The 20,932-nt window shown below is 43.9% G+C and overlaps 1 protein-coding gene across 3 annotated transcripts in view; it reads left to right on the top strand.

The window, feature by feature from the left end:
• Positions 1 to 203: 203 nt before the first annotated feature.
• LOC109467704 (blastula protease 10-like) overlaps positions 204 to 20,932 on the top strand; it is a 37,681-nt gene continuing 16,952 nt past the window's right edge. Inside the window, exon 1 of one of the 3 annotated variants that reach the window (XM_019765748.1) lies at positions 204 to 521. In XM_019765748.1, the coding sequence (XP_019621307.1) occupies positions 426 to 521 (96 nt within the window). In that variant the 5' untranslated portion in view covers positions 204 to 425. Of the gene's footprint in view, positions 522 to 5,518; positions 5,700 to 12,809; positions 13,090 to 20,932 lie in introns of those variants that run through there. The other 2 variants (XM_019765750.1, XM_019765747.1) reach the window with 2 other exon arrangements.

Genomic DNA, 20,932 nt, shown 5'->3' on the forward strand with positions numbered 1-20,932 from the left:
CATGCCTTTCTTTGCATCTGCACAGTACACACACAAGAAAAAACAAATTGTACTTATGGTCTTTCGTACCTATGAGGTCTTGGTTGACTGACCCAGTCATGTGGAACGACCAAACAGTCGCGTTATTTGTTCGTAGCCACCCGCTAAAACTCGGAAGGGATGGCTGCGCAGGCTGCACAAATACAACAGGTGACCCGAGTTTGTACACGGGGTCGTCAGGAAATCGTGATCAAAAGGCGAAGTCGTCGCGATTTACCGTCTCATTACACCGTCTTCTGACCTGGCCGAAGCGGTCTGTCAACGGGAGAAGGCGGGAGGCGCCCCGTCAGACTGAGTTGGACGATTCTGTCAACCTGCCATCTTGTCAATGTCCTCGTAAAAGTTGAACAGTCGCTCTGCTTAAAACCGTCTGGAAACTTTCAAGAATGAAGACTTTTCAACTTGTGGTTGTCTTCGTGGTTTTCTGTGCAGGTTTGTCGTACAGCAAGTATCTGCGGAGGGCGTCCAAACTGCAAGAAACGGTATGGAACACTTCAATGTGGTACATGTTCGGGCCTGACGTTAACTATGGTATTTATTTGCATAGAGCTGCTGGTACGTTGCAACTGTTGACTGTTGGCATTGTTTATATATCTAGGTGCAGACATGATATCGTAGACGCACGTAAACCCACATCTTTACTACCATGATTTACTCTATGTACAGATTACTCAAAGTCTACAGGAGGGTGACAGAACCAAGTTTGCAACACTTGCAAGACTTGTATGAAGTCGCTGTCTGGAAAACAAATTTGATTAATATCAGCCTAGAATGATGGAAATATTCCACAGCCAGGTTAGATTATTCATATAAATCATAACAGATTCAGAGTAACGCACAGTATAACCGCGTGGTCAATCCGTGACTTATCATTCACCAAAGTTTACTGGACTTTGTCCCACCTGGGGTTATTTGGGGGTACCATACTGAGACTGAAGTGCAGATAGGAGCTAGTCTTGAATGTGCTTTTCAGGGACACGTATGGATTCGCCATGATTCGTCATGCTTGGTGCTGTTTACAAATAGGTTTTTCCCCACCTTTTGTCAATATTTTGTTCAAGATCCTGGAACACCACCCTTTCGGTGGTCTGATACTCACTTAAGCCAGTCTAAATAAGATAATTTCCTGGGTCACCTTCTGTTTACTTTTTTTGCCGTTTGCGTACAAGTGATAGTACGTTGTCTCCAATCATGTAAACTCAACTTTGCCAACGAGTCCAGAATACACTCGTGAAAGTATTTCAAGTTTTAGTTGCGCTATAAGCAGGAGGCCTGTGTTTGTTACCTTCGCCAAGAAGGTTATGTTTTCAGGGGCGTTCGTGTATGTGTGTGTGTGTGTGTGTGTGTGCGTGTGTGTGTCCGTCTGTGGACACGATAACTTGTGAAGGCGGCAATTGATTGTTTTGATACTTGGTAGGTACGTAGGTCATGATGCGACCTCAAAATGATTAGGTTTTGGACCCCCTAGCGGCTTGTTATGGTACTGCAGCTGAACTTCCGATTTTGATATCTCCTGATTTGGACACGCTAGGGTGACGAAATTTGAATGGTAGGAAGCTCTTCTGCTGGGGAAGAAGTGACGTGAGTTTGGGCCCCCTAGCGGCTAGCTCTGAAACTGCAGGGCTATCTTTTTGAAAATATTCAAAAGAGGATAACTCAAGAACCGGTTGACGGATCGTCGTGATTTTTGGTATGGAGGTAGTTTCAGTGATGCTATGTGACGATTATGCAAATATGGGTGTAATTTGCATAATTTATGGGGAAATTCTATAAGTCAGCTGCATTCCATGATAGGACTATTGAAGCTTGTCAGATTGGTAATTGAGAACAAGAGAAACACAGACAGATATTGATTATGTAAATGAAGACTTAATTTGTATAATTAATGAGAAAATGATATAATTCTAACTAATGATAAGTAATGATAACTGCCTGGAATTTCATACTTGTGGTATTTGAAAGTTCACTGAAGGTGAACATCATTAAACATAATGTATTCAAATGAGGATGCATTTGCATAATTTATGAGGAAACGCTAGAATGGCTTTGTTTGTTAATATAAGACTGTCTTTTGGTTGAGAATATGATAAACTGATATAATTCATGAAAATGAGGATCTACTTGTTAAATCAGGGGGAATGATTTATAATTTGTCAGTCATAAAGATTAACAACATTTATCATATATCTCCGTGGTTCCACGGAGATATATGTAGGGTTGCCGGCTGGAGCTTCTATTGCGTGCGATCTACGTTTGATCAGAAAATACCCCCCCCCCCCCAAAAAACGACCGATCCGGGAACGTCTGAAAAGGAGGCTAGTCTATAGACTTACAGCGCTATCTCACCTTAGACGTCATGCTATTAACGACACTGAATCTAGTAGACGTATGTAGTGTGTAGGTGATCGTAAGTAAGTAGACGTGTACGTAAGCACACAATCCATTATATACATGTAGGTCGTACATGTTCTATTCATATTTTCCAGGCTATGACATAATGCTTTCTTCGGCTTCCTGTCCTTAAAATACCTGGTTTCCGGGCTTGGTTTCCTGCACTTTCAGTCGTGTTGTCATGTGTTACTGATATACTGATGTAGCTGCACGGCTACAGGCTAACCACAGTGGTGTACAAAGGCTCTTCTTGTGTACTATGCGAGTATAACCTTCTCTTTTGCTAGTGTACTAGTACTTCTTTTTGGAATGTTCGTGTCCCAGTTTTAGTTTTCCCGAAACATTTGTCCATATGACAGGCTAGGCTTTTCCAATCCTTGACACACTCCTTCCAAACTCCAATACGTCGGCTTGTTAGTTACTCCCTGCAGAGTATTGTGGACAGTCCGTTTTTGGTGTTCGCAGCTAAAACACAGGGTTCCCTTTGTTTAATCGGTATGTAATTTTATACGTTGTCTGTGATTCGGGTTGCAATGTCAACGTTTCGTCGCGGCTGACACTCTTCCTGGCATTGGTGCACTTTCTACCTAAAAAGATAGACGGTGCTGTTGATCCGCGGTTGTCCTCATTATCATTACCTTCGCCAAGAAGGTTATGTTTTAGAGGTGTGTGTGTGTGTGTGTGTGTGTGTGTGTGTGTGTGTGTGTGTGTGTCCGTCTGTCTTTCTGTAAAGACGATAACACGAGAAGACCTAAATGGATTGACTTGATATTTGGTAGGTGGGTAGGTCTTGATGAGACCTCGAAGTTATTATATTTTGGGCCCCTGGCGTCTTCTTATGGTACTGCAGCGGAACTTCCGGTTTTGATATCTCATGATCTAGACATGCTAGGGTCATGGAAGAACTGACGTTTGGGCCCCTTACGACTTGCTCTGAAACTGCAGGGGCGTTTGTTTAATACTATTCAAAAGAGGATAACTCAAGAACCGGTTGACGGATCGTCATGATATTTGGTATGTAGGTAGCTTAAGTGATGCTTGACATAATTATGTGACAATTATGTAAATATAGATTTAATTTGCATAATCTATGAAAAAATTCTATAAATCAGCTGCATTACATGATAGGACTATTCAAAGGCAGGCAGATATCGATGATTATGTAAATCTAGCTAGACTTAATTGGCATAATTAATAGAATGAAAGACCTTTATTGTACGCTTGTGCTCTAACGAGCTAAGTACAGGTCATGGGTAAACAGGGAAAAGAAAACAGTAATGACACTTACATACTATATAAACTAATGTGATCTACTATTTACAGGTTCAGCTTCTTCTCGCTTCTTGACGCAGTTAAAGATGTACGAACATATTGAGCTAATTATACATGGCTTTTCAAGTTTCATGAGGAATTTGAATTTTTCTATTCTATCTAAATGTCTAAAGCTTGGGAACTTATCTATTACATAAGTATAGAGGGAATCCCTCTCATTTCTATATAATGTGCAGTCAACTACAAAATGGCATTCATCTTCAATATAATCTAGATTACAAAATTGGCAGATCCTTTGCTGTAGAGGAATGTGGTTGTGTCTTCCCTTTTCTATGTGGAGTTTGTGTGAACTTATCCGGAGTTTTGTGATGGCTGTTCTGTGTCGAATGTTTGTAATTCTCAGATATTTTTCCTCGTGGTAAGTATTTTTTAGTAATCTATATGTTCGTAATTTGTTGTTGTTACGAATTTCTGCTGTAAAAGTTTGGAAATACATGTCCTTTAGACGTTGATCAAGGGATGGAATAATTTGTGAAGAATTTAAGACATACGACATCGGCGAATTCCATACGTAGGCAAAACCACACTCCTCTAGCGTCTTGCGGACTCCCGAAGCCCAGCATTTAGCGCCGGATTCATCCAGTTCAAGTTGGCACAATAGAGCGTCTGTTGATAGAACAATGGTACCTTCCTTAAATGGTAAGTGAAGATGAACATCATTAAACATAACTTATTCAAATAAGGACTTCATTTGCATAACTTATAAGGAAATGCTAGAATGGCATTCTCTTTGTTAAGATGAGACTGTTCTTTGGTGGAGAATATGATCAACTGATCATATCTATAATATATGTAAATGAGGATCCTATTTGCATAATCAGGGGGAATAATCTATAATTTGTTGTCAGTCATAAAGCTTAACTTCATTTGGCAAAGGTATGAGATCGTGGAACTCTAGTTGTGTTTTGTCGTGACGCGAGTCTGGATCGCTGACAAGCGTTCCTCCCTGGCACACCAGACCACCGTTATCTCACAGCTGCACTTTCACACTACCTCTGAGGTAAAGAGACGGTCCCACTCAGCTGACAGATCCAGGTCAGGCTGTATCTCATCATCCAAACCCAAACCACACATCTTCATAATTATACAGTTGTGTGCTACTATCAGCAATGTAAACATGCCTTAAAATAAGGGGTGACGTACAACTCACAAAGCGCCAGTTACCGGACCGGGGACTGAGGCCACGCGGACTCGATAATGTGTGGTATCAATACTATGAACAATTGCCAAACCTGGTCCTCACGAAAAGGAAGAAAAGCGTAGACACCACTGTTGAGAGCGACGACTCAACAATCCTTTTCCCTTTCCTCTCTTTCCACTATCTGACTCTCTGTCCTCCCTCCCTCCATCTCTCTCTCTCTCTCTCTCTGTGCTAATGTCTCCCTTTGTATCTTCTACCTTCAATCACTCGGTCTTGCTGTGCCATGTGGCAATCGCGTGCCCGCCGTGCCCAGGCTCCATTTCAAACACGTTGGTTACAGTAGAATTAGAATGGTACCGGCTGCCGTTGACATTATTATCACCACCGGACGGTACCCCGTTTTAACTAATCTTAAATCTTGCTAAAGGTCACGGTAAACTTTATACTTAAAGTGTGTCTGTCTCATACCAGACTTGTGTCCTGGCTAGATCTGCAGTGCCATAAGGATTGAATTTAGGACGACGGTTACTACGTAATCAATCCCGCACAAACAAATTGCGTTAGGGTCGAAGGTGCAAAACCTTGTAAGGGCGCTAGTCGAGACCCAAGTCTTGCCGGTGTTCAGTATCGGAATTCAGACACAGGAAAACTCGACCGGCGAAGTTGGAAGGAAGTGTCTACGTTCTTGTCACCGGGAGATCTGCACGAGATCATGGAGCAGACTGTGGCACTGGTGGTCATTTTGTCTGCTATACAGATCATATCATACGTGTCCTCCGTCCGGCATCCGTCTGAGGTACGTTGACCCTCTTTTCCCTTCTCGTGTTTGTCCCAGCTGTATAAAGCGGTAGGTCCGAAACATCGAATAGAGAAGGGCTTTGTCAACACACCTTCTCCTATTCACGGAGTTTTATACACTCCCTTTCCCGTATTTACCTCCATGAAAAATGGAGGAAATGGAGCTCCGACTGTCTGTGTTTCCGTACATTTGTGGTCAGCATAACTTCAGAACGCCTTAGTAGATTGTGATGATATTTGGTGTTGTTAGGTCGTAGGAAGACGAAGCAGAACTTCCGGTTTTTGTATCTTTTGTCCTGGACATGCTATGGTTTTGGTTTTGGTAGTGGCGGATAGCTTTTCCTGTCAGTAATAAGTGGTGTGGGTTTGTTCCCCTTAGCAGCTTTTTCTGGAGCTGCAGGGGGGGGGGGGTTCTGGCGAAACCTTTCAGAGCAGATAAATTCACAAAGGAACAATCAGTTTTATGATTTTTAGTATGTGGGTAGCTCAGACAGAGATCTGCACTATTGGATGCAAATTATGCCAAAATGCATAATTGATGAGGAAATTCTGTAATTCCGGTGTTTTACATCATGGCACTTTGATGCATATAATGTTTATAATCTATGGCAGGTTCAATATGAACAGATACCAATTATGCATATACGGACTTAATTTGCATAATTAATCTGAAAATTATATGACTCCTTAGTGGTAAATGATGGGAATTTCATGCTTGGGACATGTGTAAGTTAATCAAAAGTTAACATCACGATGCATACATTATGTTACTGTAGAGGTCATCAGGAAGAAATTACAAGGAAAAACAAACGGAATTGTTTGCAAAAGACAGTGTGTACGTCTTCACCCAAGAAAAGCATATCCTTTGGAGTGGAACTTTTGACAACTTTGCCAGAACAGACTGCTAGTAATATGAACCAGGCCCGGTGTGTGGTTAGAAGACTGGTGCATTGCATTCTTACCGTGCATAAGGCTCAGTAGAATCTGTCCTGCCTAGTTTCGAGACAAGGCGTCTTGTTCCAATTTGTGCTAAGATGTCATTGATCTAGTCTAACGGCATCTTTCTGAAGTCTAGTTCTGTGACCGTGTACGCGACGCAGACAGACGTGATCCTAATAGTATATACATGCATAAGTTATAACTGTTGTCTTCTACATAGAGCGTACGTTATGAGTAAATGTTGAAATGTTTGCTTTTGAGTTCAAGGTTTATGTGGTGACATGTCCACTGCAAAATCATGAGACAGCGTCTTCAATATCAATAATGTACCAGAGGGTAGTTCCAACCGCGAACTTTAAACTTAAAAAATGACACTGTCACAGTCCAGCTCCTGAATTGGGTTCTTTAGCTAAACATTGTGATTTCTAGCAATGAACTGTCATCAGCAAACAGAAAGGGTTGACCTTCAAGTCCTTCTACCATAGCAGAGTTAAAATTGGCGATGATAGCCAGACATAGGCGAGAGCACAGATGTAAATTTGACAAGATTAGGAGCGTCGGTGAATAGTAAGTCAATCAGTTAGGGTAAACGAGATAAGTCGCACGTGGGCTCCCTAATCTGGGATGTCTGAAATAGTTTTAAGCCAGCTGAGAAATTTAATTGGATCAAAATTCCACCTCGACCCGTGTTTGGCGTCAACATCTCCGGTAATAATAATTGCATCAGCAGTTTGAGACGCAGCTATAAAATACGAAATTTTGAAAGGATTGATACTGAGGGTGGGGGGTGGTGGTGGTATTAACTCTCTTGAATATTCCCTAGTATGACCATGAGTACTTTCATGATATAAGACAAGAGACTGAACATGGCGGCGATCGGAAAGTTGTTCCCAATCCAGCTCAGTGATCAGAGAATTGTAGGAAGACCCTCTGATCGCACTCATATTGAACACGTTCAATGAGTTGCGAATCTGAAGAAGTGCAGCCGTGCCACACAACGCCACCCCTATTCGACTATAGGCCGGATAAAACGTTTGGAAATAATTTCTCGGGGAGTTTTTTTGGGAAGCTTAGTTTTAAGTTTACTAAAGGTACAGTAGAAACTTTTTTGGATGCATTAGCTAGTACTTTAGATATATGCGTGCCGCATGACATGGTGGATGAGAGATGAACCCCGATATGTTTTGTAAGAATAAACAGATTTGATTTGTTCGCTTCCAATAAAAAGGGGTGGGTGGGGAAGAGTGTTAACTTTCTTGGAGTAGCACATTTCAATGGTTTTTGACGCATTAAGTTCCATTAACCACATAGTTGTCCAAGATAGTATCTTGGAAAGGTTGAAAGTCCGAAAACATTTACAAAACTCTACAAATTTTATGGAGGTATGAGATCTCCTCCAAATTCTTGTTTGTTCTGAAGAGTCCTGTGTTCCATCTGCTTTTTTTTTGGCAAAAGGTGCTGGCTACCCGTACCCGGCCAAACGTCATGTCTTCTGTCTCAAATGCCCCCTTGTCCTGCATGACATGCTGCAGTATTGTTTAAAGCCACGTTCCCTTCTCCTGCATTGTTAGTGTATGTAGGTCAGGCTGTTCTCTGTCCTTCTGACCACCCGTGATTCCCCGTTTGAGACAACACGCGTGCACGGTAGACACAACAGTTCGTATTGCCTGGTGGGTTACGTGCATGTCTTTATATCATACGAGACTACACTTCGGGTGGTGGCAGACACCACAAACCGGGGTACCCATCTCTGTCAAGAAACGAGTGACATATTGAATATTTTTACTGAAGTTTCGTAACTAGGCAGTACATTGAGCAAGCAGTGCAATTATACGTACGTAGGAACCGCCAGGATTTCTCTGTAGAAATCTGCAGCTATAACTCTGTGTAATACATATACTCCCCGGTAGGGGCGCTACATTTTTTTAACGATGTCGCTCAATGCAAGGCATAGAGCTAGAGGTACTTAAGTGATTATAATGTAGTTATGTCAGGAGATGGCGGTGGACCTTTGTTTTGAAGCTTTGTGGATTGTAGTCGGACGGAAAGCAACTGTTTGGAATAGAGTTCCATAATTTTGCAGTCCGGGGAAAGAAGCTGTTGTTGTAAAATGACTTGGAGACAGGTATGTTGACGGTGTATTGATGAGAACTGGAAGAGAGCCTAGTGGCACGCTGAAAGGTTCTGAGCGGCGGAACAAGAAGCGCAAGTTCTCCTGAATATCGACCGTGAAAGTATCTGTAGAAGGCATTTTACTTACAATACACGTACACTTAGATCTCGCGATTAAACGCTCTCGTCTTCTGTACTTTTGTCGTCTTCCAAAGCCTTGGTTTATTGACCGCAAACACATGGCACCGTCCGCCCGGAACTGTCAGTCATGATAAAGTCAAAATTCGCCCAGATGCAGAAGGTCTTCGGCGTTGGTAAATAAAGATGACGTGTAGCCTTGTTATACCCCCGTCACATTGTCGACGAGCTTCGGCCGTATTTGTCAATCGCCGAAAGATCGGCCGATTTTGAGATCGACCGACGATCGCGCGTATTTTTGGCTTGAAGATCGTCGCGGTCACATTGTGCGAGGCTCGGGCGATCGCTTGGCAATAGATCTATGATAATGAAGTCCCTATGACATGGCACGCAGATGAAGCAAGCCCGTGTATCCACCAAAAATGAATAGTTTGACCAATTTTAATGTTTGACTTGTCGTTATATTTTTTAAGCAACTTAATGGAGCAGACTGGCAGAATAAAATAGAAATACAAACAGGAATTCTGTGAAGGATCCAACTCAAATACTACCACAAATGCCACAAATTTACACTACCGTCTGGTTAACACAACGGCCACCTTTTTAACCAGACAGGAGTCGGCCGAAGCTCGCTCGACACACGGGCGTACGTCGCCCGAGTTGCGGTCGGCGGTCAATCGATGCTCGCACGATCTCTAGACCATTCTCAACCAAAATGTACAATAACATAATGATTATCATTCTGTCAAAATCTTTTTATACACGCGTACCTGAACAAAGCTAATAAGATGTATTGTTCTAAAACTTTTCCTGTATACTTCTGTCTAAAATAGTATGAATCTTCCGGTAAACAAGTTAGCCATTCAATGTTAACAAAGTAGACAGAGGTAAAAAGAGCCATGCAATATAAACTTCGACTTAGTAAGTAATATCTATCACATGACGTTCTTGTGGGCACCCTTAGAAAAAAAGTCAACCTCATTCCAGAATGAACAAGTGTAAACGTCAATTTATTATACAATCTTCTTAAATAAGGCCACACATTTCCTAAAGGGATAAGAGTAAAGGATTTCATGTGCGTTCAATCAGTTGAGGTCAAAATCTAGGCATTTGGCCTTATATAGTTAAAACCTCGTCATCTTTTTAAAGTGGTTTTGTTCATTAACGAATGGACAAAAGGACGATTTTGTCTATTCTTATCCTTTCTCGTAAACATAACTTTAACAATCAATGGGACGTTGCTCCTACAAACTTTACACAGTATATATACTGTCAATGCAATCTGAAATAAATGTCACAGGTGCTGAATAAATAAGAACTTCACAGGAGCTCGGCCGAGGCTCGTAGAACCTTCGTCCGACACTGGCTCGAAGCTCGCTCGAAGCACGCACGATTTTAAAAACTTTGCGCAAGTCGGGCGAGGTACGGAAGAGGGTCGCCCGAATATTTCGCGAAGCTCGCGCGAGGGTCGACCGTATTCAGCGACCGTCGCCCGATTTTCAAAGACGAAATACGGCCGAGACTCGTGGGATGTACGTCCGAATATCGGTCGACTCTCGACCGCACAGTGGCGAGCTACGGGCGAGCTACGCGCAAGCTGGAAACGAGCTCTGCGACCTCAAAAATCGCCGGCGACTAGTCGCTGATGTTAAGAACACGTTTCGCGTGTCAGCGAGCTTCGGCCGACTCCAAAAAATCGCCGGCGATCCCGAAAATTCGCGCGATGCTCGACGGAACATCGGGCGTACTTCGGCCGTAAATGTCGTTTAGAGCTCGCCAACTAGTCGGCCGATTGATTTACGCGCAATGTGACGGGGGTATTACCATACTCAACGGGTCGGCTTTGAGGTGTTTGGTCGGAGTTTGGCACCCGATAGTAGTGCAGCCGGCCGCGGCCTTTCTAATCTATTGCCGCTCCCGACCCGTTGAGTATGGTACCCAGGCTACTCTAGCGTAGGTCATAAACTTTGCCAAGTCCAAAACTCCAAATAGTCAATAGATGGGGTCAGTAGGACAGTGCTATGAGATTGGCTGACTTGTCAATCTTCTGTCCATTCTTCTACTAACGTTACCAGTACAGTAACAAATGTATTCAATCAGGAGTGATTGCATCTGCATCTTTTTTTAGACAAATCGGTTGATAGGATTTCTACCATTTTATCTTCTCCTACCTTACTTTCGATTACAATTTCGAAACAACTCACAACGTACCCTTGTGGCATCTTGTCAAACATCAACACGTTAAGAAGCCGTCTTTGTGACGCCTTTGGTCATAACTCGTGGTCATAACAAGGGGAAACGATTGTGAGACAACGTTATATTTGCGTGTCCCGCAACGAGCCAAAGTTGAGACGCAATTATGAAGTCTGACACCTACGAACTTACCTGTCCAAGACCTTTTACCAACCAATAAACTATTTGCCAGTCTTTATCGTCACTGAACAAAAACTTAAAATATCAAATGACAGTACTGTGTTTTTGACGCCTGTTTTTCCTTAGCCTACTGCCGAAACGATTCATTATTGAAAAAGGTTATGTCTCAGGAGGACGCCTTCGAAGTTGAAACACGTGAGTCAAGTTTAAGTGGCAGCCATGGCCTCGGCCTCTGTTGGCAGACCTGTTACCGACCTGTCGCCAGGAGAAGCAGGTGGGATTTACTAGAATTGACAAGGAAAGCGAGCTGTTACTTTAAGCCGAACGCACTGGGCCGGTAACTGATCGTTAAGGGTAGAACTGTGCCATGGCATCGGGACCATCTTCGTACTCATGAAAATAAGAACTCATACATAGCTGTAGTGTTGTACAGAAAAGGTGGATAAGCTAAATTCGGCTGCGCCAGCCTGAATGTTTCAAAATGTTGTGGACGGGAGGCTCGGCCATGGTTGGCTGGTGTTCGGGAGTAGGTCAACAGTTTTCGGGGCGTTTAATTTGGCTCAAACTTGATTCAATTCATATACAAAGGTAGACGTGACCTAAATCTGGTACTGCTGCCGAACTTCAGTCAACCTTGGTTGGTTTGTAGTCGAGGGAAGTTGTGACTGGGTCTTTAGACCTCATGGTCCTTTTTATCTTGGTCTCTGTGGACTGTTGAATGCCGTACGAGTCGATTTACGGTGGAAAATATGATCAACAGTACTGACATAATCCATGCAAATGAGGCTCTTATTTCCAAAATCAATCATTAAGATTGTATAATTAGTCAACCGGAAGGGTTAACATCATTTGGCGAAGGTATGAGATCTTGGAACTCTTGTTTTTTTATCTGTAGGAGGTTCTTTCGAGAAAAACAAGATGTCACACTGGTTTCCTCAATTCAGATACATGCAGAAGTCGATGTGAATTTCATAGCGTCACATGACGGCATGTCATGTGAGACGACCGTGTGCGTTTGTGCAAGGGCACATCAAGTTACCAGTAACTTGTAAGTTACCAGTTACCAGTAAGTTGACTGTTCGAGCGACCGCCTGAGAAAATAGAGCGTGAAATCCAGGGTCGCTGTTCTGGTGTATCACCAAGTCTAGGACATGCACCTGTTGGTCCGTGAGATATCGCGTCTCACATATCGTCCGCCAGCTGATATCGTTAGTTTGATACGGGGCTGTCTTGGGTTATCTGTTTACAGTCCTTGTCTGGCATTTAGGACATCCCGTGGGGACACAAAAAATACGCTACAGAAAACAAATTCAACCTTTTGCAACCTGACCTAAACTTTTTGGCGACTCCCCCTGTGCAGAACAGGTGAAAAGAGGCTCTCTCTCTCTCTCTTGCCGTATGATCTGCATATATGGCATTTGATTTACAAGTAAGATCTGGACACATCTATTATCTCCAAATTGACCTCAGTGGTTCTCGGATTCTCCTCCCTAATTGGTCGACTCCGTCGCCACTATGTCTGACGTCATTTCATTAGCATACACCGGACCTTTCCAAGGTGAAATGTTGTCCGTACCCCTTCAAATATACCAGTGACCGGTGGGTCCGTGTTATTCAAACAATACGGTGACACCAGCAGGGGCCTGCCACTCACCAACCGGAGAATGTTAGCCAAAATCTTCACTGGTTTTTGCTGTGGTTTTGTCACCGTTCCAAAGTTGGCGGTGTCGCTGGTGGTGTTGGCGGTTGTCCTGAAGAGCTCGTCCGGTCGGATGGGAAAACTCGACCGACAGCTGGCCAGAATTTCCGTACCGTTGCTAAGAGAGGTAAGCCACAAATAGATTAAAGAGTTGAAACAGGAACCGGCCTTTGCGTTTTGTAGAGTTTTGTTGAAGCATTTAATGTGTATCATCCCGATCTATTCAGTTGTAGCAGCCTTCTAGGTCCATGTCTCAATGGAATACTAAATATAGAGCCATGCTTAGCGACTTGTCTCCTGTAAAAGTCATTGCAGTGTATTTTATATGTACATTATTCTCAAAGAAAAGTTTTATAACATGTAGGTGTATAATAATAATTTGCGTCTCGGTATTTCCTGTGAATAAACTGCCTGTTAACGTTATTAATGTCTCTCTCGTGGTGTGGAGGGAGGGCAGCCTGACGAATGTTACAAATCACTCGTTTCGGTATGAGCCTATCCAAATAGATTGATGTCCAGGCTACCCGGGATAGCTGTAAGTGGACCTGGAGACTTGTGCTGCGCTATGTGGACTCTATAAGCAGTCCGCCGGCACGAAGCTTTTATTTCCACCGCTTCCTCTCCTCATATGGGCCTTGTTTCTAAAACTGTGGCAGCTGTAACACTAGAGTGGCCGGAGTTTCGCCAGACTCGTTGTTTAGCTTGATTGCGGCGGGAGAATGGACGAATCCCGATCGTGATGTCTGGCGGCGTGGTTAGTGGCGTCGCTTCTATATACGTTGGTATCTGTAACAGAAGATACATGATGGAGACACCGCGTGAGCGAGTCCTCGCTCGCCTGGACTACCGAGTGGAACGGTAGCAGTTTTACTGGAATTAACTTGAAAGAGCCGGCCCATACACAAAGCTACTGAATCTAATACATCAGACGTTATGAAATAAACATGTGCTATCATGAAAGATCCCCTACGTATCTTACGCAGCAAAGTATCCTAGGGCATGTGTCAAGTTTTCCACTCTCGACCTTTTGGATAATATTTTACTGATTGTTTGGAATTTGGACTATAGTATTTGTCTGCTTAGTCGGGGGGTGGGGAACTCTGGGCCCATTGCTCCACATTTCTGGGAATGGCTGATTGCCATTGACCAGACTTAGTAGAGTTGTGCATATTAAAGCAACATTGTTGTAGTACTATAATTGTGTAAACATGAGGGACCCAGTAGTACTAACATTACATTGGAAAGCGGATAATGTTACATTGCAATGATTATATCTTCTTTCACGTGTACTCGATGTACAGTATTGACTTGTTCGTTGTACCGTCGTTTCCCTAAATATTTTCCAGCACAATGAATTGGACTGTGGCAAGTAATAGTATCGGGCAACCGGAATTTGAACTCCCAAGCCCTTGGTCCAGAGGCAGGGTAACTAGCCAATGGACTACGGAAGCTACAAAATTGAACATGTACTTCTAAGTCCGGAGTAATTTTCAAGCGATGTTTGACATGCTATAAATATACCAACGGCTATCCTTCCCTCGTGTTAGACTTCCCCACACTTGACCAACATTGAACAAACCCCCGACTGTTCGACCGATCAGAGATCAACAAGATATCGCCGCTGGGCCGATCGGCTGCGGGAGGCTAATTGGGAACACTCCGTCTAATTAGGCGATGGGGTCCGGCTGCTTCACCAGGCTTGCAGGACACGGCCCTGATACACTAGCCTGGTAGCTAGACCATCGTAGGCTCGCCCGTGTTTGTACGGTGCTGAAAGAACTGTCCATCCGCTCAGGTCCTTACTGCACGTCGGAGGCCTTTACGGGACGGCAATACTAATTAATGAACAGATGACCTTTATTGTATCCGTGAATAATTTCATCAGGTTGGTAAACGAATGAATAGCAAAGTTTTTTGATCACAACCATTTATTTTTCACGAGCCGACGTTTCGATGACCGTCTGTCACTGTGTACTGACGCTAGATATTACTTGGTGCATAGTGCACTAGAGGTGTAACATAGTACAGTGCACTGTTACTTGGTTCACAGTGCACTAATCTAGTTTTTACTGTTAACAGTGTACTAGTGCACACTAGTGCACTATGCACCAAGTAACATCTAGCGTCAGTGCACAGTAAACCAGTCAGAATTGCCCTGATGTGGTTGAAATGGTTGTGATCAAAGAACTTTGCTATTCAACCTTTATTGTACATTGATAAGTACAGATTAGCAGATGAAAAGATATATACATGTTTGTAGTACAAAAGGACTACTGATACTAATCTAACTACATCAGATTTAAAACTAACCTAATTACTCAGTTCGGCTTCTTCTCATTTCTTTGTGATGATATAATTTGAAATGACTATGGGTTTCTTTAATACAGGATGATCAAATCGCATAAGAAATATGAATTTTTCAATATTAGTCAAGGATTGGAAGTATGGTATATAGTTAGTGAGGCCAGCTGGAAAGATCTTGCATGTCAAGAGACGCCTATTCTTTAATAGTAGGACTGGGGTTAGTTAAACAGCCAGCCCGTGGGGAATGGTAATGCTTCGGTCCCAATTGAAAAAAGGGTCCCTGCCGGGTAGTTCCCGGGCTGTTTTATGGCACTTTCGGGCGTGACCCCTACGTGGCCCCGCGGGACACCCTACGGCTACCGGGCTATTTTTCGGCCCGTGGGGGCCCGAGAAGAATTTAATTCTGACTTAAATTCTACCCGGGTCCCGCTGACAAAAAGACGCCGTGACCGAGCCGTGAGAACACCGACAGGTACCCCTCCGGCTGCCGGCAATCCACTGGGACACATTTGTTACGTCACAGACCAGATGAACAGAATAAAGGTGTATACTTCGTTCCCCGGGTAAAAAGTGTGACGTCATAGATAAAATGATCACAACAAAAGCGTTAATTCTGCATTACGTATAGGTCAGTACAAGACATCGTCAGAGAATCTGCCGGGTACCTGCCGGGTGCCTGCCGGAGACCGACCAAAGAGGGTGACAACATTTTTAACAAAATGCTACTGAAGGAAACTTTTAATTGTGACCATGACAACCGATGCTCGCCCGACTCCTGAGCCCGACCGGGGCCGGCCGGGGCTACATCCCCGACGGGCACCAGCGCAATTGGGACCGAAGCTTATTAGGCTAGGGATACACGTCCTCTTTCCGCCGGCAAATTCCTCGCGATCGTGGTGTTCCTTCTTCTTACCTTCGCCAAGAAGGTTATGTTTTCACTAGCGTTTGTTCATCTGTCCGTTTGTCCGTCGACCGTTTGTCTGTTTGTTTGTCTGTGAACAGCATAACTCAAGAATGCATTGTCATGAAACTTGGTAGGTGGGTGAGACCAAGAAATGATTAGATTTTGGGCCCTCTGGCGGCTTTTGTTGGAACTGCAGCAGAACTTCTGTGTTAGGGTTACGAAGCAGTGAAATGAGTTTGGGCCCCCTAGCGCCTTGTTCTGGAACTGCAGGAGCATTGTTGAAACATTTTCGAAGGAGGATAACTCAATAACCGGTTGACGGATTGTCGTGATTTTTGGTATGCACGTAGCTGAAGTGATGCTGGAAATAATCAGATGACAATTATGCAAATCAGGAGCTAATTTGCATAATTAATGAGGAAATTATATAAATCTGCTTTGTTCGATAATATGACTATGAAACACTCGTGGCATGTAATTGAGAACAACAAAAAAAATCTGAGGATATAGATTATGTAAATGAAGAGCTAATAATGAAGACCTAAAACAATTATTAAAATTATATAATTCGTCAACCGCAAGGGTTAACATCATTTGGCGAAGGTATGAGATCGTGGAACTCTTGTTCTGTCAACTGAGGAGAAGCTAGCCTGGATGCCAGACTTTTGTCAGGGCCAATGCACAGGATTCAGAGCTCAGAGTCTAGTGAGGGGTGCCCTTGGTCAAATTCCTTGGGGACATGTTGCTCATGTTGTCCCTGGAGCCAAGGACCCTGTAACGTTATACGAGGACCTGGCAGCAGCCTGGCATCCAGTCCAAGGTGAAGCATGCATGATGATTTTCCAAGCAGCTTGTGTTAGTGTAAAGCGGCTTCGCTACGCTTCAGCTCGCGTTGTTAGCCAAGTACACCTTTCTCTTTTCGATGTTAGGTGATAATACCACAGATACACATAGATGATGTCTTGATTCATTCCCTGCGGTCTGTGACGTGTGCTGCACGCCCCCTATACCCCATCATTGTCCTGCAGTCCTTCAGACCATCTAGGTCATGAATGTTAAAATGGGCCTTTGTTCCGCATTACCGTCAGAAGGCCCCTCGGAAGGACGTCTTTAATCGAATCAGAATATATCTGAAAGCTGTCCAGTTAAGCAGTGTAGGAAATAGCTTACGCTCCAATAGAGATACTTTGTTTGGGGGAGGGGGAATTCAACTTTAGTATGTATTGGCACTCCAGTCCGCACATGTATAGTGCACGACTAAAACAATTTTCATCCTAAACCACAACAGACTGTAACAAGTGCCTCGTACCATGTCGTTACGAGGGGAAGAATCCCGGGTGACCTTTTATGACCTTGTGAGGCTTATGTTAGCAATTCGAAATCATACCATGGGTCGTGTTGTAGATTCAGCCGACCTTGCTGTCTGTAAGGTTAAATTCTTGGCCGCTGTTGCTACACGTATTGATAAATTCCACTGTAGTGGTATAAATCTTCATTCTCGCAGGGATCACTTTCAATATAATCTAGTGAATAGTTATCCAGCTTTCCTTGTCATCCTTCCCCAGAGAAAGCCAGTCTTCGCATTATTTACAGTAAAAATGTGGAATAGTGTCCTTAATGTTTTAGAAGAGCACATGCATGATAATCTCACCTTTTAACGTAAATTAACGGTATTGAGCGTGTAAAGGTCATCAATTTTATCAACCTAGGTTTCGGTGAATGAAACGTAGAGATGATGTACATCATATGTGACGTTATGGTATGTAAAAGGAGTCCCTGCAATGTCTGCAAAGGTCAGGTGGTCAACACGGGACATGACACAGAGAATCTGGATCAGGACCTCGGGGGCAAAGGTCACGTCTTCTGACTTTCTGTGTGTGGGAGGGGGAGTTAGCGTCTTCTCTCGGGCAGTCACACCCAGAAGCGTTTAAACAAAAGGTGTCAATCTCTCATGTCCGCTATCAATTATTGGGTGACCAATGACTGAAAGGTGTGTCAAGGTCAGGTCAAAGGTTACGGTAACGACGGCCTCGGGTCGCCACCTGTTGTTAGCACATATTCTAGTGAGCGTGCAAATGTAGAATGTTATCTGTCATGCCCCACATCAAACTTAAAAGAAGTGGTTGTCATACTTTTTTGTGTTACCCCATGGGCGTGGCGAGGTTTCTGTGTATAGCTCCAGTCCCGCCCACCGAGGGGATTTCTAGTCTCCCCGAGGGCTGAGGGGAAGTGCCCATTGCTAATACCTACGTTCGCGCCAAACTTACTATTTCTGTTTATGATTACGAGCTAACTCATCTCCCATACTCATGGAAAGTTTTGCTCTTGGTCGTTTCCTTGACTTCTAAACTTATCTGGACCGACCCTGGCTTTGATTTGCCGAAGCTGCAAAAGTCGCTGCATCTGGCGGTTCAGTTATGGCCATTCTAATATGATCTAATATGACGTTCAGGGGAGGGAGAAGGCCTTATGGGTTCATGCTAGCCCCTACTTATCTCACCAGGGCCCTCTTCTTCTCGTCAACATCACCCCTATGCTATAGGGATAGAATGACCCATACGCGGAACTACCGATCATTAGCACCGTCTGGTTCCAATGTCATGTTTCAGTCGTCACCGATAACTCATTAGCTGTGACCCTTACCAAGGTCTTGACCAAGAGCAGGTCCAAACATTGATAAGTTCAAGATGTCTCGGAAGTGCCAGGCCAGTGTTGAGCCATGCAATATTTTGGACGTGTGAGGACTACCTAGAACCGTGCCCGAGTATGGTTCTGAAAGGAGCACGGTTCTATTTTACTTTTTTTTTCATTAAGTGTGCAAAGAAGAGGTTCCGAACCCTAGACAATGATATCATCCTTTGATTCTGGCAGCTAACAGTATGCTTTCACTTGATATCGACATTCCACATCCTCGATCTTTTCTATCGTCTCTCCCTGACATGTGGTCTTCACCTGTTTCATGACATACTTCATTTATACTCCCAAAGCCTGAACTAGGCTAAGGCCTTGTTCACATGAAACCGCCCGAACCGCGATTCGGGTAACTCACATTCCTCACATCTGGTCAACGTGCCACACATTCCTTTCAAACCATGTCCAATCACGATTCTCCTAATCTACATTAATTGTTATTTGATGAAAACACGCAAGGTAGCGTGTTACAAGAAAGAACTTGTCGCCGTGCTCCAGAAAATCGAAGAAGACGGGGGGATTATTATATAAATAGAGTGAAATACAAGCAACTCTATCCCACGGCCGAGACGACACCGAAATTCTACGGCCTGCCGAAAGTCCACAAAGCCGGAATACCTTTACGCCCCATAGTAAGTTGCATCGATACTATTACATATCCGTGCGCAAAATTCTTGGCTAGCATTTTGTCTCCGCTTGTCGGCAGAACGAAACATCACATTGTAAATTCTCAACAGTTTGCAGATTTGGTTAAAAATTAGAGGGTGGAAGAGAACGAGGAACTAAGATCGTTCGACGTGACTGCATTGTTTACATCGGTGCCAGTGGATAAGGCCCTCAGTGTTATTTCCCAGAGACTACAAGAAGACCCAACCCTCCCCCAAAGAACAACTTTGAAGCCCGAACATATAGTAGACCTATTGCAAGTTTGTCTAAAGTGTACATATTTCCAGTATGATGGGGTGCTTTACCAACAAGTGCACGGAGCCGCTATGGGCTCACCTGTCTCCCCCATTGTGTGCAATCTTTATCTGGAATATTTAGAATAGTTGGCGATAAAAACCGCCCCACATCCCCCTATTTGGTAGTACCGATATGTGGATAACACCCATACAAAGTTAAAGAAAATCTATGCACAGGAGTTCACAGGCCATTTAAACAGTTTGGACCCGGATATAAAGTTTACATTTGAACAAGAAGAAGATGGTGCACTGCCCTTTCTAGACACTCTAACAACAATCAACCAGGACAAGTCTCTGCGGGTCAACATATACCGCAAGGCGACACACACGGACCAATATCTAAATTTTTTCTCAAACCACCCTTTGGACCACAAATTGGGTGTGATCAAGACCCTTTTACATAGAGCTAATACCATCATCAGTGATCCTGCGGATAGAGTTACCGAGATCGATCACGTTACAGAAGCCCTAAAGAAGTGTGGCTACCCTCAGTGGCTCATTAGGAAAGCCTCCGAGCCTAGACAACCCCGGTCTAAACCCCACGATAGTCAGGGAACGGGAGGGAAAAACAGAAAAACACTTGTAGTCCTCCCATACGTAAAGGGTGTCTCTGAGCCCCTACGTAGAATTTTTGCTGCACACGGAGTGAGTACCTGTTTCAGACCTCATCGTACGTTAAGACAGCTCCTTCTGGCACCTAAGGACAAAACTCCCAAGGAAGACAAATGTGGGGTTATCTACCACATAAGTTGCCAGGGAAATACCAGAGGCCCCTGTCGGGAAACTTATATCGGGGAAACTGAGCGCTCACTAAAAACCAGGTTTCTAGAACATAGACGACCCAGTTCTGTTGCATCTGAGGTGTCACAGCACATCCACATAGAATCACCGGGACACACAGTGGATCTGGAGGGGGTCAGAATCTTGGATACCGAACAGGATTACTTCAAGAGAGGCATTCAAGAGAGGCCATTTACATCAGGGCACTTCAACCATCGCTCAACCGGGACGGGGGGCGATATCGACTTCAGACAACCTTTGACCCTTTGCTGACGTCACACGTGGGAAAAATTACGTGTCACAGCATTTGGGTTAGATAGCTGAGGAAG

This window comes from Branchiostoma belcheri, unplaced genomic scaffold, assembly GCF_001625305.1.
Source record: "Branchiostoma belcheri isolate BF01 breed outbred unplaced genomic scaffold, Haploidv18h27 scaffold188, whole genome shotgun sequence".
In the NCBI taxonomy this organism is placed as follows: domain Eukaryota; kingdom Metazoa; phylum Chordata; class Leptocardii; order Amphioxiformes; family Branchiostomatidae; genus Branchiostoma; species Branchiostoma belcheri.